The 19,726-nt window shown below is 38.9% G+C and overlaps 1 protein-coding gene and 1 long non-coding RNA gene across 6 annotated transcripts in view; one reads left to right on the plus strand and one right to left on the minus strand.

Moving 5' to 3' along the window:
• The window catches only part of zeb2b (zinc finger E-box binding homeobox 2b), an 84,393-nt gene extending 71,255 nt beyond the window's left edge, over window positions 1-13,138 (minus strand). For all 3 annotated transcript variants that reach the window (XM_053227400.1, XM_053227399.1, XM_053227397.1), the window contains exons 1-2: window positions 12,831-13,138; window positions 11,029-11,262 (exon numbers count right to left, since the gene is read on the minus strand). In XM_053227400.1, coding sequence (XP_053083375.1) covers window positions 11,029-11,113 — 85 coding nt within the window. In that variant the 5' untranslated portion in view covers window positions 11,114-11,262; window positions 12,831-13,138. The remainder of the gene's footprint in view (window positions 1-11,028; window positions 11,263-12,830) is intronic.
• LOC113538249 (uncharacterized) lies at window positions 11,169-18,087 on the plus strand. Of its 3 annotated transcripts, XR_003403822.3 has the most exons (3): window positions 11,169-11,513; window positions 13,132-13,238; window positions 14,923-18,087. It is a non-coding gene; the product is annotated as an uncharacterized LOC113538249 (long non-coding RNA). The 3 variants fall into 3 exon arrangements; XR_004579721.2 differs by lacking the exons at window positions 11,169-11,513; window positions 13,132-13,238 and adding an exon at window positions 14,410-14,661; XR_003403823.3 differs by lacking the exons at window positions 11,169-11,513; window positions 13,132-13,238 and adding an exon at window positions 14,410-14,649.
• The last annotated feature ends 1,639 nt before the right edge of the window (window positions 18,088-19,726 follow it).

The raw sequence follows: 19,726 nt of genomic DNA on the forward strand, positions 1-19,726 counted from the left end.
GTGTGTTACTACGCTGTTCTCCTTGGTTTGGTTCTTAATTAAGGCACACAATTTTAGCTCTTTTTTATTTTCCTCATCTGACGCACTGATAGAACAGCGTTTAATGGAAATCTCCAGAGCAGTTTGTGTCTCAGACTCTGTCTACACATATAAAGATATTTTTGAAGTTTTTGGTCACATTTTGGTCACATTTTGCATTACTGAAAACTTTTCAATCTGAATCTTTCCAAAGAATTCCAAAACTTTTTTTTTTTTGGTTTTGGAAAACATGTTTTGGCATCCAAATGTTTTGGGCCACTCAAATGAAGCATTTTCAAAAGAAAGTTTCACTGTTTTTTCATGTAAACAGGAAAAACGTATGTTTTGAAAAACGTTAAAGTGAACCTTCATGTCCCCATTGTGTTGTTGCCATTGTTATGTATGCGCTAGGACTTTATTTACATGGTAATGTTTTCTTATTTGGTAACATGTTTGCAATTTCATTTTACTTTGTTTGTATTATTAAACTCTCGCCACAATATGATACATCTTAGTTCTTGTTAACTTTGTAGTCAAGTGTAACGTTAAGCAGTAGCTTCACCTCATCATCAGTCCTTGCGTTTTAGAACTTTTGTTATTGTTTTTTTCTGCATTTCACCTTCACTACCACTTAATAAGCATGCTTTTAACGTTATTCGTGAGAGGTTTGACGTAACAGCTTACATCACACTATCACCACTTTCTGCGCTAGTGAACTGGCAAGTGTTTTCAAAATGTTTTTGTGTTTTTGCATCGATATTTTCCAAAACGCTGTACTTTTATTTTAGAAAAAAATAGACTGGTAAGAAATATGTGGTATATGTATGGATGCGGTATATGTATGGATGGGGCCTTAGATGTCATAGGTAAATTTTCCAATTTTCCACAGTGTTGGTTTTTATAACCTGAGGAGTGAATTCACATTCACCAAAAATTACGTTTACACAGTGTTCCATCCCTTAGCTCAAAGTACAATCAAGCCCTATTTGTTTTGTTTTTTGTTAGCAGACCTATGAAGCTAAAAAGTAAAGGAAAACCTCTATACTACATTCTGAGCAAGAGTAAAATTGTCGAAATGTCATTTTTCCACCAAACTATTGATTTAAAATACAAAATATACTTCATAGTACCTGTGGACAGAGCAGTTTAGTCAGTAGCGTGGTCATGGGGTCCATGTTTAGGACATCGAGCCCCACATTGTGCTGGTCATGAAGCATAATCTGGCGATCTGTTATTGATTGTTCTGGGTGACCTTGCCAGAAGTATTCCTCAACCTGACAATCAAACATACATCAAAGCTAGCTCTGTCTGCATGCATGCTAGTGTGTGTGTGTGTGTGTGTGTGTGTGTGTGTGTATGTGCTGGACTTGCTAAAATGTGCTCAGCAGATCAAACCGAGAACTGCTTTCAACACCCTTTTTTTTTCTAAATACGGGTGACATCTTTTCACATGCAGTGCAAGAACGAGGGAGAGAGAGGCAGAGAGAAATGTAGAGAGAAAGAGAGAGAGAGCAGAGAAAAAAGAGAGAGGCAGAACAAGAGAGGGAAAGCAGCTTAGCATGGACACAGAAATAAAATTTCTCAGTGTTTAACACCGCAATTAGTACCAAAAGCCACCTGATCCGAGCTCACGTCTAAATCTAAAAGCCTCATTCGTTTCTGTTCTAATACTAACACACACACACACACACACACAATTCTCTGTGATTATATTAACCAGGAGGGATGCACAATAACACTGAAAATGATCATTACAGCCCTTTTTTCTACTCAATATTAAAAATCATAATTACTCAGCCAATTTAGGAGCAAAATAATTCTATTGCACTTTTATCATTTTTAAATCACGTTATAATCCTAGATTCCTTGTACATTCCATGTTTTTACGTTAGAATAAAACGTGTTTAAGTCACTATTAATCGGTCAAGGTATATAAAAAAACAATTTTGCTAGTATCACCCTCAATTATGCTGAATTAATCCATCAAGCCCAAAGAATTATGATCAGGATTAAAACAGAATTCATCACGCAGCCTTATTTGCCAGTAAAAGTAGATTCTGTGTTCAAAAATCAGATCATGCGCCCTATTTACTATTCCCTCAAACACCAAAGTGCATTGTGGGTATTCTGGTATACCTGCTGCCTAATCTGGACACTAAGTAACTGCAGTGCATTTAGGGATTTCAAGAACTCAGATTTCATTGATGTTTTCGGATTCAAACTTCTGCAAAAGAGTGCACTATGTAGTGAACAGAATGTGGTTTAGGACACAGTTCTTTGTCAAATAACGTGGCAAAAATATTGGCACTGATAAAGGATGTGCAAAATAAATAAATGCAAATAATATATGTACTTGTAATTTTGTTATAAATTGTGCTCTCTCTCTCTCTCTCTCTCTCTGTATATATATACATATATATATATATATATATATATATATATATATATATATATATATATATATATATTTTATTTTATTTCTCAGTATGTCTCTCTTTCCCTTCTCTCTACCTCTGTCTGGCTCTCTCTATCTCTCTATCTCTTTATGTATCTATCTATCTATCTATCTGTCTGTCTTTCTGTCTCTCTTTCTTCACTTCTCTCTTTGTCTCACTCTCTCTGTCTCTCTCACTTTCTCTATACCTCTCTCTCACTTCTTCTCTCTCTCTGTCTTTCTCTCTCTCCTCTTTCTGTCTCATACCTGGTAAAGGATGCTTAAAATAAACATTAAGAAAATGACATTTTCTTAAAGATTCACTTCTGAAAGATTCCCTCTCCCTCGCTCTCTCTCTCTCCCTATCACACACAATCTCTCTGTCTTTTAACTCTCTCTCTTTTCTCTCACTCTCTCATCAGTACAGCATTTTACACGTCACGTTGTCAGCTGCTATTGAGAGACTCCACTCGGCGAACATGACCATCGGCCTGCTCCTGTGTTCATGATAATTTATACATCACAAACCTGCGAAACACCTCTGCGTGTATGAATTAAGACTCAAGTGTTTTTACACCTGAGAAACACACACACACGAGCTGTCACACACCAGCCTTCCCGCAAATGGGAAAGCTGACACTTGAGAATGCGTTTGTTTTATTTATTTTTTTCATTCTTTCTTTCTTTCCCATCTTACAATCCAATCCAAGGCAAGACATTATAATGCCCATGCTGAGTAGACACCAACAAAACTGAACGAACAAAATACCTGGTTTTCCAGCGGCGAGAGACTGAAATGAGGCGTGAGATTTGGAAATGTACTTTTTTCTTTTCTTTTTTTTCGCCAAATGCATAAAACATGTCGGCTTAGCGTCGCATGGTACGCACGTAAATGAAAGTGCCAAAATGCATGCAATTATTTGCCAGTCCAGTGATGTTTCAATTCGGTGTGTGTGTTTGTGTGTGTGTGTGTGTGAGAGAGAGTGAGTGAGTGAGACTGAGACTCTGAAAGAGTGTGATGTGGTTCAGGCAAACATCACTGTACCAGAGAGTTGATATGAACTGTCAAATCTCAAGAGCTAGACGACAGCGGAACACAACACAGCACACACACACACACACACATACGCACACTTGTCACTTCCTCTCTGACACTCACTCATTCGTCACCCGTTTAAAGTACCGCTCTCAAACCTGACCACACATACAGGCACTTCTTTTCGGTCATTTATATCACATTCCAAATAATTGGCGTCCACGTTGGGTTGCAACGCGGCATGACATCATCAGTATGACATCGCTTGCTTTTTTTTGTGATATATAAGTATACTGTATATTAATTGGACTGTATCAGGGCTTCTCAAAAAGTGTGACCCACTCAGTACAGACTTATTTCATGTCTACAATAATGTGTTCCACCAAAGAACACATTAGGTTCAAGTTATTTATTGATCATTCGACTTGTTTTGACGTTATTGAGGTTTGGATTAAATGCTTTCCATTTGATAATAAATAGAATCATTCTGATAACGGGCTTTGATTACCACTGTACTGTAGGACTGTAGGTTTTGCTCTTTTGACTAAGAGAGGACAGGGCTGATACTTGCATCTTCTCAGAGTACAGATCAAAGACTCGATGCCGTTTTGTGTCCTACAGGATTACAAAAACTTTCAGAGCATAGAGTACAGCCACAGATTCCCAACCCTAGTCCTGGAGAACCCACTGTCCTGCACAGTGTAGTGTTTTAAGAGCAGGGAATACACTATAATATGCATGACCACGGTTGGGAACCTATTGACTGCAGGACCGATGACTTCATGGCCTCCTCAGAAGTTTGTGCATAAGAGTTCAGAGGTGGTAATTATGATGTGATGCATTTTCAAGCAGCGAGAAAACTGCATGCAAAATTATTCTTTAAATCTTTCCATCTGCTGAAGACGTGATGTCACCTTCATACTTTTTGTTACTGATGTGCCCCTAACTCGGAAAAAAGTCAGGGCTCACAGAAAAATATGAGTTCTCGCATTGTAATTGCAATATTGTTCTGGCCTTCACCTTGATAATATAATTTCAATATTTCCCACAGGACTTGAAAGCAGCATGAGACTTGACATATAAGACCAAAAGACTGAGAAGATCTGGCCTGGAGTGGAATGCAGGTCTTATAGGACAGGTAGATCATGCGTTTGAGTGTTGTAAGCCGACAGGCCTAAAACCTATCCTACAAAACTACAGAACTGAAACTTATCATAGGACTGATTTATCATCCTGTAAAACTGATTCTCTGGATGTTTTAAGACTAACACAGAGGTGCCAATATTTATGGTTTCGGCATAGCATTGATGATTGTTGGCCCTTTTGCTACATGAGCTAGATATGTGAGCATTTACGAACAAATTTACCCAAAGGAAAAGTGAATTCATTGAAGAGGAAAGGACACGGGATGTGAAAGACACGTTTTTGCTTCTACTTAGTGCTTGCTTTCACTTTACACCGAATTTATCTAGGTGAAATTTGACCTGTGAACTCATGAGCCAATCAAAAACAAGTGGGCGGAGCTGTGGTCTGTTTCTTTGGTAAAATAAATGGAGGAGCTCGTTTTTAGTAAGCAGCATCACACCAAACTTGTGATTCACTCTTTTCTTACTGTTGCTTGGGAAAAATATTCCCGTCTCACCCTCGCTAAGGTCTTTGTGGTATATGTTTTTATACCTGCTATACTCTGCTGCTAGAATTTTCTTGTTAGCAATATTAGCACCTCTGCTAACATGACGTGTCCTACAGCTCTGCGTCTGAGACTGAGTCTGATAAGCAAGTCTGAATTCAGTCATTTTATTCACATTATTAGTCATTTTATTCATAGACCTAACAATTTCTTGCTATGTTTTCTGTACATCTTTACTTTTGTAGTCTGCATGTCAGAGACGAGTGCAAGAAGCTCATCGGCTGCATGTTTCAAGAGCTGTTTTTAGTTGAGTGGTTGGTTCGATTTTAGCTGAAAATGCCAAAAAGCTCAGAGTTGGTTTTGAATTTTTATCATATGAATGAGAGAGAGAGAGAGAGAGAGAGAGAGAGAGATTCTGAATGGAAGAGAAAATCTAGGAATATGGAGCATGATTTGATGCTGTAATCATGGGCTGGATATCCACAAAGCCACCAGAAAGCTCTCGTCTGCTCTTCATGCTACTGTCTATCTGTCTGTCTGTCTGTCTGTCTGTCTGTCTCTCAGTGTGCATCAACAACTGATCAGAGAATATATAAAACCGCCTCCATGCTCTGATACCGGAGGAGAAAGAGGAGAGAGAAGGAACTGCTCCGTGTGTGTGTATGTGTGTGTGTGTGTGTGTGTGTGTGTGTTAACATCACTCTACCTAGTAAACCCTTCAGCTTTGTACCTCGAACAAAGGCTCCTTCAGCAAACTCTCTTTCTCTCTTACTTTCCCTCTCAGTGTCCGAAGGTGTTTGCTGAACTAAAGCCGCTGAAATCCTGCCGCTCGAGAGAAAAAGGGGGATGGGGGGGTTAGGTGTGATGCTAATCCCTTTTTTTCTTTACAAAAAAAACTGTCAGATGAGAAAAAAGCTGGAATTCATGTCACATGATTGAAAGTATTTAAAGTCATAGCACTGCCCCCCCCCCCTCCCAAAAAAAAAAACATATATGTACATTGAATAACTCAAAAACTCGTAAGTCTCACACTTTTGTCTGTCACCTGTGGAGACACATGAACTAGCAAACACACACAAACACACGCGTACACAACTGTGAGGCGTGAGTGGCCATGAATAGTAAAAGCATGGCATCTTGTAACACTATCAGTGTGTGTGGGGGTGCGGTGTGTGTAAAGTAAGGCCTATATAAGGCTCGTAACCAGGGGAGGCCCCGCAAACACGCACAAACACCTTAGTTATTTTGCTCTCACCGCCCACCCTTACTTCTCTTTCCCTTTCTTTCTCTCTCTCTCTCCCTCTCTCTCTCTCTCTCTCTTTTTTATTCTTCCTCTGCTCTTCTTTTCCCCCTTGCTTTTCATGTGGGTCTTCTCTTTTTTTTTCGGAGGCTGAATGTAAATTCGGCACGCCGGCGCTGAGAGGCCGCGTTGTGATTAAGAAGAAGAGAGGCTGCTTTTCTTTGTTCCGCCCCCGGGGGATGTTTACCGGCAGAGACGCGGCGGATCAGATATGAAAGGCATTCGGGTCACGACTGATGTGAGCGAAAGTGAAATCATACCTAAGGCGTTCCGCGCAGTGCCGAGTCCAGGGCTAGCTGACACTGCCCGCTCTGTGTGTCCACCCCCCACACATACACACACACACCATACACACACACACAATTGCACACAAACATTACACACAATTACACACAAACACACTGCCAGGAGTGAATATCTTTACAGAGATGAATAAAATCATTTTTGATGAATTTTGAAAAAAAAAAAAAAAAAAGGTTATAGGAAAGAGCGCTTAAATTCCATTCGTTTCTGTTCATGTGCTAAGAACACGTGAAGGCGTAACATATTGTCACATCGTATTATATTGATACTGACACCTCATTTCCGTGAAACCTGTAGATTTTCCCAAGGTTTTTCTTCGACAATTTTATTCAATGTGCTCAGGTTTCCTGTTTATCTTTTTTTTCTTTCTTTTTTTTTTAACACATCCCAATGTCCAAGATCTTTCAACAGTTTAAAAAATATCTGGTTTCTCTACAAATCACAATCAAATAACTTTATAACTCTTAGTATTTTATGATTCGTTAATCAAAAAGTTAAAGTCTGTTTGAGAGAACAGCTGAATTTATGTATATGTATGTATTTTTACCAAAAAAATTAAAAGGTAGCATCTAAAAAAAAATTATTAATTTCAAATAAATGAATAATATTAATGATGATAATCATATTTTTATTTTTGTTATTATATAATTAAAAATTATGTGTGATTTTTTTATAATTAGTCTCATATTACATACAGTTTATTCTCCAATTAATCCCATTATTGATTTCTCCCTAAGTCATTTTATCCTTTTTTTAATCACTGCATAAAAAAACAAAATTGAAATTTAATGCAAAAAAAAAAAAAGTCATGAAAAGTATGTCATACTATGTTACGAGCACGCTATGTTATCCTGCGCCCTTTGCGTGATTATTCCTCCCTGGCACGTTCGATCGGCTGTAATTATTTCACTCGCTTAAACAAAATAATCCGCCTCTAAATGTCGATGTGCGGTGCGGACACAGAAGGAGAGAGCGAGAGAGCGAGAGAGAGAGAGAGAGAGAGAGAGTGCAGTGAGACAGTGGTGTGGTTTCTGAGCTGAAGCGTCCGTGTCGTCCCTGCCGCCGCTGTTATAAACATGTAAATGAAACGCATTGGCTCTGACAGTCAGCTGTGTGGGAGTGCGGCAGACCTCCGCCCTCCGTCCCGGATGGAGAGATGTGAGGACGAGTGCAGAGGTGATGGGAAGAGAGAAAGCACCTTTAAAGAGTATAATAGAGACTGTTTAGGCTGAGGGGGGACGGGACGGGATGTGCTATTGTTGGGGCTGAAAGAAAAGCCTAAAGAACTGGCTCACAAAAAAAAAAAAAAAAAAAAAAAAAAAAAACATCGACCCCCAAAACCCCGCCTTCAATCTCGATTTCCATTTACTTCGGGACTCTTACGATGAAGAGACTGCCAATTTTTTTTCCTCCCCTACTAAAATTATAGAATCGATACATCTTAGCAAGAGCATGTGCTGTTCAGTGACTGATAATGAATAGGGCTTTGTGTTACAGGAAATGTACCGGGGCACTTGATTTGCGGGACGGCTTCACATCCACGGAAGGAAGTTAAGCGCACGAGCATTCCACAAACTGCTCCGTCACTGCATATGATGTTTTCCGTGTTTCTGTCGCATAACAGGGTTTCCCTGACGTGTAGAATTGAAATCGCGTCCAGTCTCATAAATTGTAATATCCACACACGGATCTAAAGTGGATTTACGCTGTCACTGTGCGTTTAGGTTATTCGTCTGGAGAACACACTGAAATCTGCAGAACCTTTGAACGCAGCATTTCGCCGCTACAGGACGTAGCTAGAAATGACTAAACACACACATGCATATACAAAGCAAAGTGAATGAATGCTCACAGCTGGCCGGGAACAGCTGGAGAGAGAGAGAGAGAAAGAGAGAGAGAGAGACATGTATGGCAGCTGTGATCTGATTCCACAGTCCTGACTCTGACCCGGTCCTCTCAGCAGAGACGGTCTTGGAGGAGTGGACACTTCCTCAGCAGCATGCTATGAAATATACGAATCGAGTGTGTTAGCTCATGCACGATGTCCGGGAAATCGGATTTCCTCACAAAACATGCGTTCCCCATCCATCCCTGGGAATGTCAAGGCAAGGAAAATTGAAATCATCTCAACAAGCCCTTTTTTTTCAAAGCGAGAACAGATTTCAGAAGTAACGATATCTGGATGAACCAGTACTTCATGCTCATGAAATACATCACATTACAGTCTCATCACTTCAGCAATGCCCAAACACACAACCATTCGAATATTTCATTTCCGCTCCAGCTTTTTTGTGCCACTATGTCTAGTTCTGGGCTTGCACACAAAAACACACACACACACACACACAAAAACACATACACACACACACATCTGCCAGCACTCCACCCTGCAAAAAAAAGTGTTGGATAGGATTAACTCTTAGTGTTTATTTGTGTCCAGCTGGAGTTGGACTCGTAAACCTGTTTGTGTTAATTCAGGGCTGGGAAATTTTTTTTCTTTTACTGCACACTCAGATGACTTCCATCAGACCAAAGTGGAGATGTTTCCTCGTTCTGGTGAAGCGAAGAAATTCCCAAAGGATCCCACATGGCCATGGTTTCAACGCACACTTACAACCGTCCTATGAAAAGCTACACTAACTCACATCTCATAAGCCATAACACAGCTTTAAAGCTTTAAAGCAAAGCTCAAGAGGGAGTCGTGTGTATTATTTTTGCTTTTGCTTTAGCATGAGGCTTCACGGGTGATTTGATTGTCACGCCTTCATTTACGCCGAAACGACTGTGTGTGTGTGTGTGTGTGTGTGTGTATTTATCATGCATCATCTTGAAGCAAAGGATAGTCGACACTAAACCTGGATCTTCTCAACCACATCCAAAGCATGCAAAGAAATAAAAGAAAGGAGGAAACTTGTTTCAAGTATATGATAGCGTGTGTTAATCATTATTGCAAGACTGATAGCACCAGAAGCATGCACATGGACTTGAACACCGGTTTCTTTTCTGCTCTGAGCATCCTTACAGCTCTCAGATCCTTCAACAAGACACAAGCCACCAATTAAACCTTTAAAACACAAATCTGTAGCTGTTTAAATTCTAACGTGTTTGAATTAGAATCCCAAACGCAATACGGGGCAACATCCAGTAATGGCACGGGAATTTTGTCCATGTCATGTAGCCGTAGTGTCTAGGGCACGCGCAAGATTTGCATAAATACAGTTTAAGCAGTTTAGAAAAATAGACAGATGCAACGGACCTTTCCTTTTCGATCTTTCGTGACACACGCTTTCTCTCTTGCACGCGCACACACACACACACACACACACACACCAAAACACTCTTCAACACTCAGCAAGTGAGTGTAGCTCTGTCTAAACACACACACGCACATGCACGTGCTAAATTGAAACTGCAAAAAAAAAAAAAATTGCGACTGCCAAACGTCCCAGAACGATTTGTGTTGCGTCTGTGTGTGTGTGTGTGCGCGCGCGCGCGCGTTTTCCACGCAAATCGGCCAGAACTCGCACTAATTCAACTCGTGTGTGAGCTCCAGCACCACTAACAAACGCGCACTACAAAGGGCACTAACACTGTACACTACCCTACAAACAGCACTAATACTGACAACATGCATGAAAGGAGAAAAGATAATGAAGTGCTCTGAAAACACCACAACACGCAAGTCCAATCACATGCATTGCGCGAGGGGAATAACTTGCGCGTGCTTATGTATTTGTTTATTCTGGAGAGAAAAAAAAAATTGCACAGTGCACACTGTCTATATCTTATAAATAACAGAGAGCTGTATAGATTAGTATGGCATGCAAAAGTGTGCACGGAGTGTCATGGATGTTTTCAAATCAAACAAACATTTGAACTCGAGTGTGTTGTGAAGATATTTGAGTGGAACGACGAGCCGGGCAGAGCGCGCGCATAACGCGAATAACGGTATTTTTAGTCTAATGGGAAATAAAGCGAGAGACATGAAGAGTGCCAAACTTTCCTCCAGAACTGACTACACTCCCACAAACACGCATCGCCTCACACACTTACACACACACACACACTTCAACACAAAACGCGCGTGCACTTCTCACACATTTAAGCGGAAATTAAAAACAATAAAAATACTGCGCAATAAAAAATAATAAAAACGCACTCCTTCTTCTCCGTCAGCCCGGAGTCCCTTTTCTTTCTTTCTTTCTTTCCTTCATTTTGCTTCTTCTTTTTTTTAAGATCTCGAGCACAACCGGCAATTTCACACTCAACTTCCCAGCATTTTTTTTTTTTTTTTTTTTTCCTCTTACCGTTTTTCCTCCTCGGGTTGGCTTGCTTCCGTCGCTTGCACCGGGGGCCATCCGCCATGATCTGCTGCTCCTGCTGCTGCCTCATCGACGTGCGTGTGTGTGTGCGTGTGTGTGTGTGTGAGAGAGTGTGTGTGTGTGTGTGTGTATATGTGTGTGTGTGTGTGGCTCAGACAGCGGCTCGCATGGACGCGACTCTCCTCCTTCCCTTCAATCAGCGGCGGCAGGCTGGAGGATCTAAAGCGAGCAGAGAGAGAGAGAGGGAGAGTGTGTGTGTGTTGTTGTTGGGTTTTTTTCGTAAATTGCATGAACATTTTTTTTTGGAAGCATGAACGCTTTTTGCATTTGGAAGCCCTGGATTAAAATGCGGGTAAAAAAAAAACAAAAAAAACAACCAGGACGTTAAAGATTGAAGAGCGCGAGGCACCCGGAGAGAGAGAGAGAGAAAGAGAGAGAGAGAAAGAGAGAGAGAGAGCAACAACAATAATGTAAGTCCCGATTTTGCCTCTTTTTTAAAAGCCTATCATCCCTGATAAGGACTGATAGAAAAACCAGAATGACTTTGTATCATTCTTTGAATCCCAAAGCGGCTGTGTTTCAAATATCCACACTAACTGTTGCACTTTATCCTGTAGGGGTCAAAGGAGAACGCGTTCCCACATACAGCACGAGCACTGCTCATTCTCATAAACACGCATTAAAATCTCAGCCTTTTCATAAACACGGATTACAAATAATATAGACACTGCTTTCAAAAGAACATTTCATTTTTAAAGGGGAAAAAAATCTGGAGTTTGGGGTTGATCCTGGACTGAATTCTGCATGCAAATACTGAAAATATAAAAAATAAATCATAATGTCACTTCTGGTGCACTAATAACCTGTAAAATGAGCAGTTATAAGATTATTAAGCTTATGCGCAAACTCACTGAGTCAGTGTGTTATCTGCAAAAGGTATTATTATTATTATTATTATTATTATTATTATTATTATTTCTCGCATGCATGGCAGACTTTGCCTCTCAGACCCCGCATCTCTTAGCTTTGTATGCTTTCTCTGAATGTAAATATGATGTGTTTGGATTGATCTTGAGTCATTGTGGTGACTGTCTATCTGTCTATCTAACTATCTATCCGTCTATCTGTCTATCTAACTATCTATCCGTCTATCTGTCTATCTAACTATCTATCCGTCTATCTGTCTATCACACTGTTTGCACTGGAGTTGCAGAAATATTCAGAAAGAAAGAAAAGGACAGAAAGAGAGAAAGATGACCCCAAATCTAGCCTATACCACGCATGGCGTGAAAACAGCAGGAGAAAGCAAGACCCCAAGAGTGTGCTGTCATCTGTGCACTAATATCCGCTGAACTGAGCTGTAATTTACTGAGTTTATTTTTTTATTTTTTATTTTTTAAATATCAATGTTTCGCTTAATGAAATGAGTATTACCAAGGAAGTTACTTTAAAAAATTAATACTATTTTTGTAATTATTTACTTTAACTTTTGCTTATTTTTTTAAAATCTAAAAATCATAACATAATGTAAAAAAAAAAGAGAGAGAGAGAGAAATATCAGAATGACGGAAATGTTTGATTTGTCCTGCGTCTGGAAGAAAGCTCTCAGCTTCCACCTGTGCAGGTGAGTTTAAAGGTAAAGTGTCCTGCATGAGTGTGGAAAATTAAATACAGTACAGTAAAAAAAAGGATTCATTATATATAAGTGATCAACAAAAACAAACAAACAAACAAACAAACAAGCGTGATGCACTGAGGGAAGGATGGATGTAAGAAGTGTCACCTACCTTCCGCGTGGATCGGCGGTATCGTGTCCGAGCCGGTTGTGGAAACGAAGCGGATCCTTAAGAGAACCGATAGCAACGCCTCGGAGAGGGGGAAAAAAGGGGGAGCAAAGAAAAAGAAAAAGTGCTCGGGAAGGAAGGACCGTTATTCCTGGCGCTCAGGTTTGGGACTGATCCCTTTCAGCCACTCCAGGAAAGCAACCTGCGCACGGACTGACGCGTTCCGCCTCTTCTAATGACATTTTCCCTCTCTCTCTCTCTCTCTCTCTCTCTCTCTCTGTCTTTCTTTTCTGCACTACTACAGAGGAGAGAGGGAGAGAGAGGGAGAGAGGCTGAGACACACGACACACGCCACCTATCTTCACACAGAGGGATAATGGAGGAGTGCGCATCTCAGGGGAAGCGGCAGAAGTTTGTTGCTTTTTTATTCTTCATCCGTTTTTTTTTTATTATTATTTTTGTTTATTATTATAAAGAAGTCACATTTTGACTAATGTTAGTGTTAAATCTGGATTCTCAGAATGTCTCATAACGCTTTTTTTTTCTTTTTCTTAATCTTTCTTAAAACTAATCAGGATCAAACGACTAGTAGGGTGTGTGTGTGTGTGTATATATATATATATATATATATTATATATATATATATATATATATGTGTGTGTGTGTGTGTGTGTGTGTGTGTGTGTGTGTGTGTGTTTTCGTCGGTTGAATAACTTTGGCCACGTCCCAAATTGCAGGTCAATTTTAGCACAGATTAGCAGATTTTTTCCACTGATTGGGTTCTACGCTGTTTAGTAGTTCAGTATGCGGTTTGGGACGGAGCCTATTAGTCTTTTAAACTCGGTGCCTGGTGCTGCCTTCATGTGCGACTGGATTTGTGGTCATTGCGAGTTTCCGACTTAAAAGTTGCGCGCCGGTTCAAATCTCAATAAAATAATCATAAGTTTTTTAAAAAATACAAAAAAAATAAAATAAAATGTGAGACCCGAGTTGTTGACTTATCCCAAAGCGTCGTTTTCATCATGACAGAGGAATTCATTGGACTGTGGTAGGACATTCTTTATTATATAATAATATTATTAATAATAATATTTTTATGAACAGAACTTACTTTTCGGCATTCTGATTTTTTTTCTAAGCGTTGGATGCAGTATGAAGGCTTTTACTCCAGTCTGTAAATTAAAGAAGATACCAAAGTAATTCATGCTTGCTGTCTAAGTGCAGACGTGCACTAGAATGCGCAGGTTTTTAATTGAAATTGAAGGAGCATGTGAATACAGCGTCAGGTTTCTCCAGCACGCGCAGGTAGATTCCAGGTGTGACAGCTGTGAGGTATTTTTTTTTTTTTTTTTTTTGTAGTACGCTTATAACATGTGACTTTCAAGAATATATATATATATATATATATATATATATATATATATATATATATATATATATATATATATATATATACATATAATTTTATTATTGCTTACTTAAATGTTTATTTTATTTATAACCGACTTATTAAGCGGAAAAAAAGTGTCCTGTGCGCGTGAGCCGGGGGCGTGGGGAGGGGGCAGGAGGAGGAGGAGGAGGAGGATGGGGGGAAGCCCCACCTTGAGAAGGATGTGATTGGCTATACCTACAGATCCAGTTTACGGATAATTAAATCATCAATCAGGGCGGCGGGAGCGCGCGCTCGCTCGGGTCCGTGCTTCCGTTCAAAGCCAATCAGATCGGAGCGGAGCGCGCGCACAGCCGGAGAAAAGCTTTGTAGCACGTGGAGTTAAGAAAGAGAGACACAACGCCTGAGGAGACATCGAGACATGTGACCTGGGTATGTGTGTATGTATGTATGTGTTATTATTATTATTATTATTAGTGTCGTTTTTGAGGTTACTAATTAAACTGGTCTCTGTAAAGAATTTATAGGCCCACGTGCATGTGATTTGCGTCTCGTGAAGCTTCCAGAGTTTAGAGTCACGCGCGAGTCTGAAGGCAAAACGCATTTTATTTACAGGAAGGACCGCATGATCCGTGCATAACACCATTTTGTGTTTTCAGTTCTTTCATTCTTTCTTTCTATCTTTCATTCTTTCTTTCTTTCCAGTTTGCACGGTAATCTCGTGCTTCATGTGCGCGCGCTGCTGCCGCTGCTGCTGCTGCCACTGCTGCCACGCTGACGCCGCGCGTGCTCTCAGCACCACTTATCGGTTCATTCATCCTGAATGCGCCGCTGCCCTCGCGCTGCTTCGCTCTGAATATTACATACAGCGTGAAATCGGCTCCGAGTCCGCGGCCAACCTGTGCTGCAACCTCCGGGTTAATGCATCCGCTAATTTCATTGGGAAAACAGGACGCCCCCTCATCTGTATGCGTGTGTGTTTGTGTGTGTGTGTGTGTGTGTGTGCGTGCGTGCTTTCATAACGCGTTTAGACATTTTTTTGACGTGAGAACTGCCATAAGATGCTATTCATTCATGCATGCATTCATGTGCATATACTGTATGTGAAGTAATGCAAAAAAAAAAAAAAAGACCAAGCTATAAACTAATACAGGCTAAAAAACAACCACAAAATATAATTTTAGCTATTTATCTTACAACATGGCACACACTAATATACACAATTCTAAAAGATATAAAATAATGCAAAAGTTCCAGAATACAAGTAATTATTTCTTATATTCTGTAAACTTCACAGCTAGTTGAAGGCTAATCTTTATTTATGAATTAATCACATTTATAAAATGATGTGTGTTATTGTCAATGCGGGAAGAAAGCTCTCAATAAAATAAAATAAAATAAAATAAATAAAAGCCCTCTCCGAATGAAAGGTGCATCAAGGAGACATATTTTACCTGGAAAGCTTTAAAAATAATTGAATGTTCGTAACTGGATCTCAAAGACCACTAGGTTAAACACTAATGAAAGGTACGTCATGCAGTTTCCCTGTTAAAGCTGCGCATTAAAGGTACAAAGCATGTCCCCTTGATGGCATCTCACCCGAGAAAAGGGAAAGTACTACTTCTAAGAGCGTACACACTAAATGTTCCTCAAATGAAGAAGGGAAAATAAGTATAAGTAAACAAGCATACTTTAATCCATATTATGTTATATATTATATATTATTATTATCTAGATTGCTTTATCTGTGCCGTCTCTGAGGGCCAAGAGTTCCATAAATACTCTCACAAAACAATACAACATGGGAGATGAAGATTGTCAGAGCAGTTCAACGTGAAGAAAAGTGTGTGTGAGACGGAAAAAAATACAAGTGGAGGTGAGGCTCGTCAGCAAGGAAAGGAAAAGGAGCAGCAGAGAGTAAGAGATGAGACGACATGTTTGTGTGGAGTGTTTTATATGACAGAGGCTGAACTCTGTGTGTGTGTGTGTGTGTGTGTGTGTGTGTGTTTGGCTCCAGGAGCTGAGAGCGATGAGAAAGTTCCAGAAAATCTCACATCTGCAGCGGGGATGGAGCCGAGCACACAGGTGGTAGGGAACGAGAGAGAGAGAGAGAGAGAGAAAGTTATTTCCTGTCTATGAGAACATCCTTTGAGTGTTTTCTCTCCTCTTTGTCACACACCCCCATAGAACACACCCTCTCTTTCTCTTACACACACACATTCTTCACAGACTGACTCATTTGAACTCCTCCTTCCAGGTGTTTACGAGTCGCACAACCATAATACTGATTATTGTTATCAGACATTTCAACCTAAAATGGTGGACTGATATCAGAGCTGATGTGTTTCTCAGTGCAGTATGAAGATAAATTTAATGCACGCCATGAAAACGTGTCATTTAGACCGACACAACGTGTGAATATAGCACACACATCTGCTTCAGAGACTTCAACATGTATCATCTCCGCCACATATCACTGTCGATGCATAGATTCATTGGTTTCAACTTTTATTTTTATTATTATTATTATTATTATTATTACTATTTTACAACAAATGTGGAAAAAGGCATTTAAATTAAAAGTTTGGCCAAAATAAAAATTATTATTATGTCCCCGTAATTAAATCTCCAATGCAAGAAATGTTTGATGTTGACGTTTTTTTTTTTCAGACTTAATTGATTACAGAAAACAAAAGGGAAAAAGTTGTAAAGTTTTTCAAACATTAAAAACTGACTAGAGAGTAAAAGACGAAAAAGAAATAAAAGGATAAAATGTACTCAAGACATGTTTAGTGGTAAAGTTTTCCAGATTTAAATAAAAAAAACTGAATAGAGTAAAAAAAAAAAAAAAGTAAAAAAATGTCCCCAAAACATGAAAAGTATTTATTTATTTATTTATTTATTTATAGAAAGTCAAGTCCAGTCACAAAGGAAAAAATATCCACAAGACAGGACATGTTTAGTGTTAAACCTAACAAAAGAAATCTTTGAAAAATTAATAGATTATAAAAGGGAAAAAAAGACATATTTGGTGTTAGAGTTTATTAGAGAAAAAGGGGGAAAAATAGGAAAAGAAAACAGCCCCAAAGACATGCGAGGTGTTAATAAAAAAAGAGTAAAGAAAAAGATGTTTTTTGTGTTAATGGTTTTCAAACTAAAAAAAATGAGTAAAAATGCAAAAAAAAAGAAAGGAAAAAACATTTTTCACTCTTGAAAACTGACTACAGTCAAAAAGAAAAGGGGAAAATGTTCCCAAAACATTTTGGTGTTTCAAAAAACATGTTTTGGCAAACTGAGAATAAAAATGAGTAGAGTAAAGAAAAAAAGAAAAAAAAAATTCAAATTTACAAAGCCAAGTCCAGTAAAATAAAAATGTGTATATTTATAAATACACAGCCAAGACAGGACATGTTTTAGTTTTTCAAATTTAAAATGCAAATATAGTAAAAATTGAAAAAAAAAAAGATGAACACAAGTTCGCAAAACATTTTTTTAAATTAAAAAAATGAATAAAGTAAAAAAAAAAAAGAAAAGAAAAAAAGTCCCCAAATTATTTTAATTTCAAACTAAAAATAATAAAATTAAGAGAGTAAAAAAAAAATAAATAAAGAGAGTAAAAAGAAACATTTGTCAAATTTAAAAAAAAATGAGAGAAAACAAGAAGGAAAAATGTCCCCAAAACATGTCTGATGTTTTTCAGACTGTGTGTGTGTGTGTGTGTGTGTGTGTGTGTGTAATGTAAATATCTAAATGTAAATATGTAAATGTGACGGTGAGTCACGTGAGCAACACGCCCTCTCTGTGTTGTACTGAGAATTAAAAATGTGGATAGTAAAAGCATTAAGGAATAAACGCACGTGATGAGCTCGACCTTTTCAGGTTTGACTCTTTTTTCCCCCTGTCTGTCTCCTCACAGCGTGGGCAGCTAATGTGAGGTATCATTACATAGCGCCTGGTCCAGAACAACACCGGGACTATAAGTGCCGATTCCATTTGCATAATTATCACCTGTGCGTGCGCATTTACATCGCCGCTTATGAGCCAAAAAACAGCCAGGCCTCGTTCACGGCTCCGAAACGTGCGCTGTGGTGTGTAGTAATACCTAATACATTAAAGAATCACTGATGTCATGAATGACACACTGGATCATTTTAATGAGGAGATCCATGAGGAGATTTCTGGGTGACCGTGTGTGTGTGTGTGTGTGTGTGTGTGTGTGTGTGTGTGTGTGTTCTGAGGCTCAGCACGGAATGTGCTATTCTCACCACAACCAAGTCTGTCATATTTAGCTTGCCAGGATTTGTGCACGCACCCACACACACACACACATACACAAACACACAGCAAATGGAAATGAAAAACACGACGGACAATTAGAGAACGCGGCGCACGTGTGATCTCAAAGAGTGTGTGATGTGAAGGCTCTCTCGACCGTTTTACGTTGGACACACTCGGCTTCTGCCGCGCCCAAGAAATCCAAACCACGTCAGACGTTGCTCGGTTTACAGCGAGCTGCGAGCGAGTGTGTTGCTACATTCAGTACACACACACATACAAACGTAGCCATTTTATCAGGTCGCTAATGTTAGGAGGAAGGACTGACTTGTTATTGGAAGGAAACGAGTGTACGTGCACACTCTTTCTCGTTCTCTCTTTCTCTCTCTTTCTCTTCCCCTCTCTTTAAAGAGGTCGTGTCCCCGCTGATGCAAAAGTACCACGTTGGAAGTTGCGTTGTTTTTTTATTTTTTTATTTTTGTATGTTTGTCTGGTTGGTGTTTTTTTTACTATTTAGATGTTCCAGGTTTCTGAAGCAAATCCACAAGAGTAGCAGCACAAAACACACCCAATTAATTCTGACAGACTCTCTCTCTCTGTCTCTCTCTCTCTCCATATCTCTCTTTCTCTCTGTGTGTGTTGCACACGGCCTAGAAAAGGTAAGCTCTGGAAAAAAATACAAGAAGATGACTTATCACATTTTGAAATTAATTTCGATGAATAATTAATCAAGCACTGGAATAATTGTTGTCTCTCTAATCTTCACTCACACACACACACACACACACACACACAAATGAACATAAATTCATTGTATTCTTTTTTTTTTTTTTTTTTTTTAATTTTGTTTAATATTTTTACTTGTGGGTTTTTTTTTTTGACCCACAGATTACTGAACTGTGGTACCTGGTCAATCACAAAAATCAGGTCAATGCCACACAATCTTTATATTCTTACTTCTCTGTTGTCATATAAATGTTTTTTTTTTGTTTGTTTTTTTTTTTTTTCGAAAAAACACACATCAAGAGAAAATGCTCGGAAGTGAAAAATTGTCATCTGGAGCAATGGTCTGCATTACCATACAAACATGAAATTTTTAAAATTAAAATAAAAACACAAATTAATCTATGTGTCCTGTTTTTTTTTTTTTTTTTTTTTTTTTTTTTTTTTTAACAAATAAATAAATAAATAAACATTTGTTTATTTATTTAGCAGACTATTTATTTACTTATTT

This window comes from Pangasianodon hypophthalmus, chromosome 2 (assembly GCF_027358585.1).
Source record: "Pangasianodon hypophthalmus isolate fPanHyp1 chromosome 2, fPanHyp1.pri, whole genome shotgun sequence".
NCBI lineage: Eukaryota > Metazoa > Chordata > Actinopteri > Siluriformes > Pangasiidae > Pangasianodon > Pangasianodon hypophthalmus.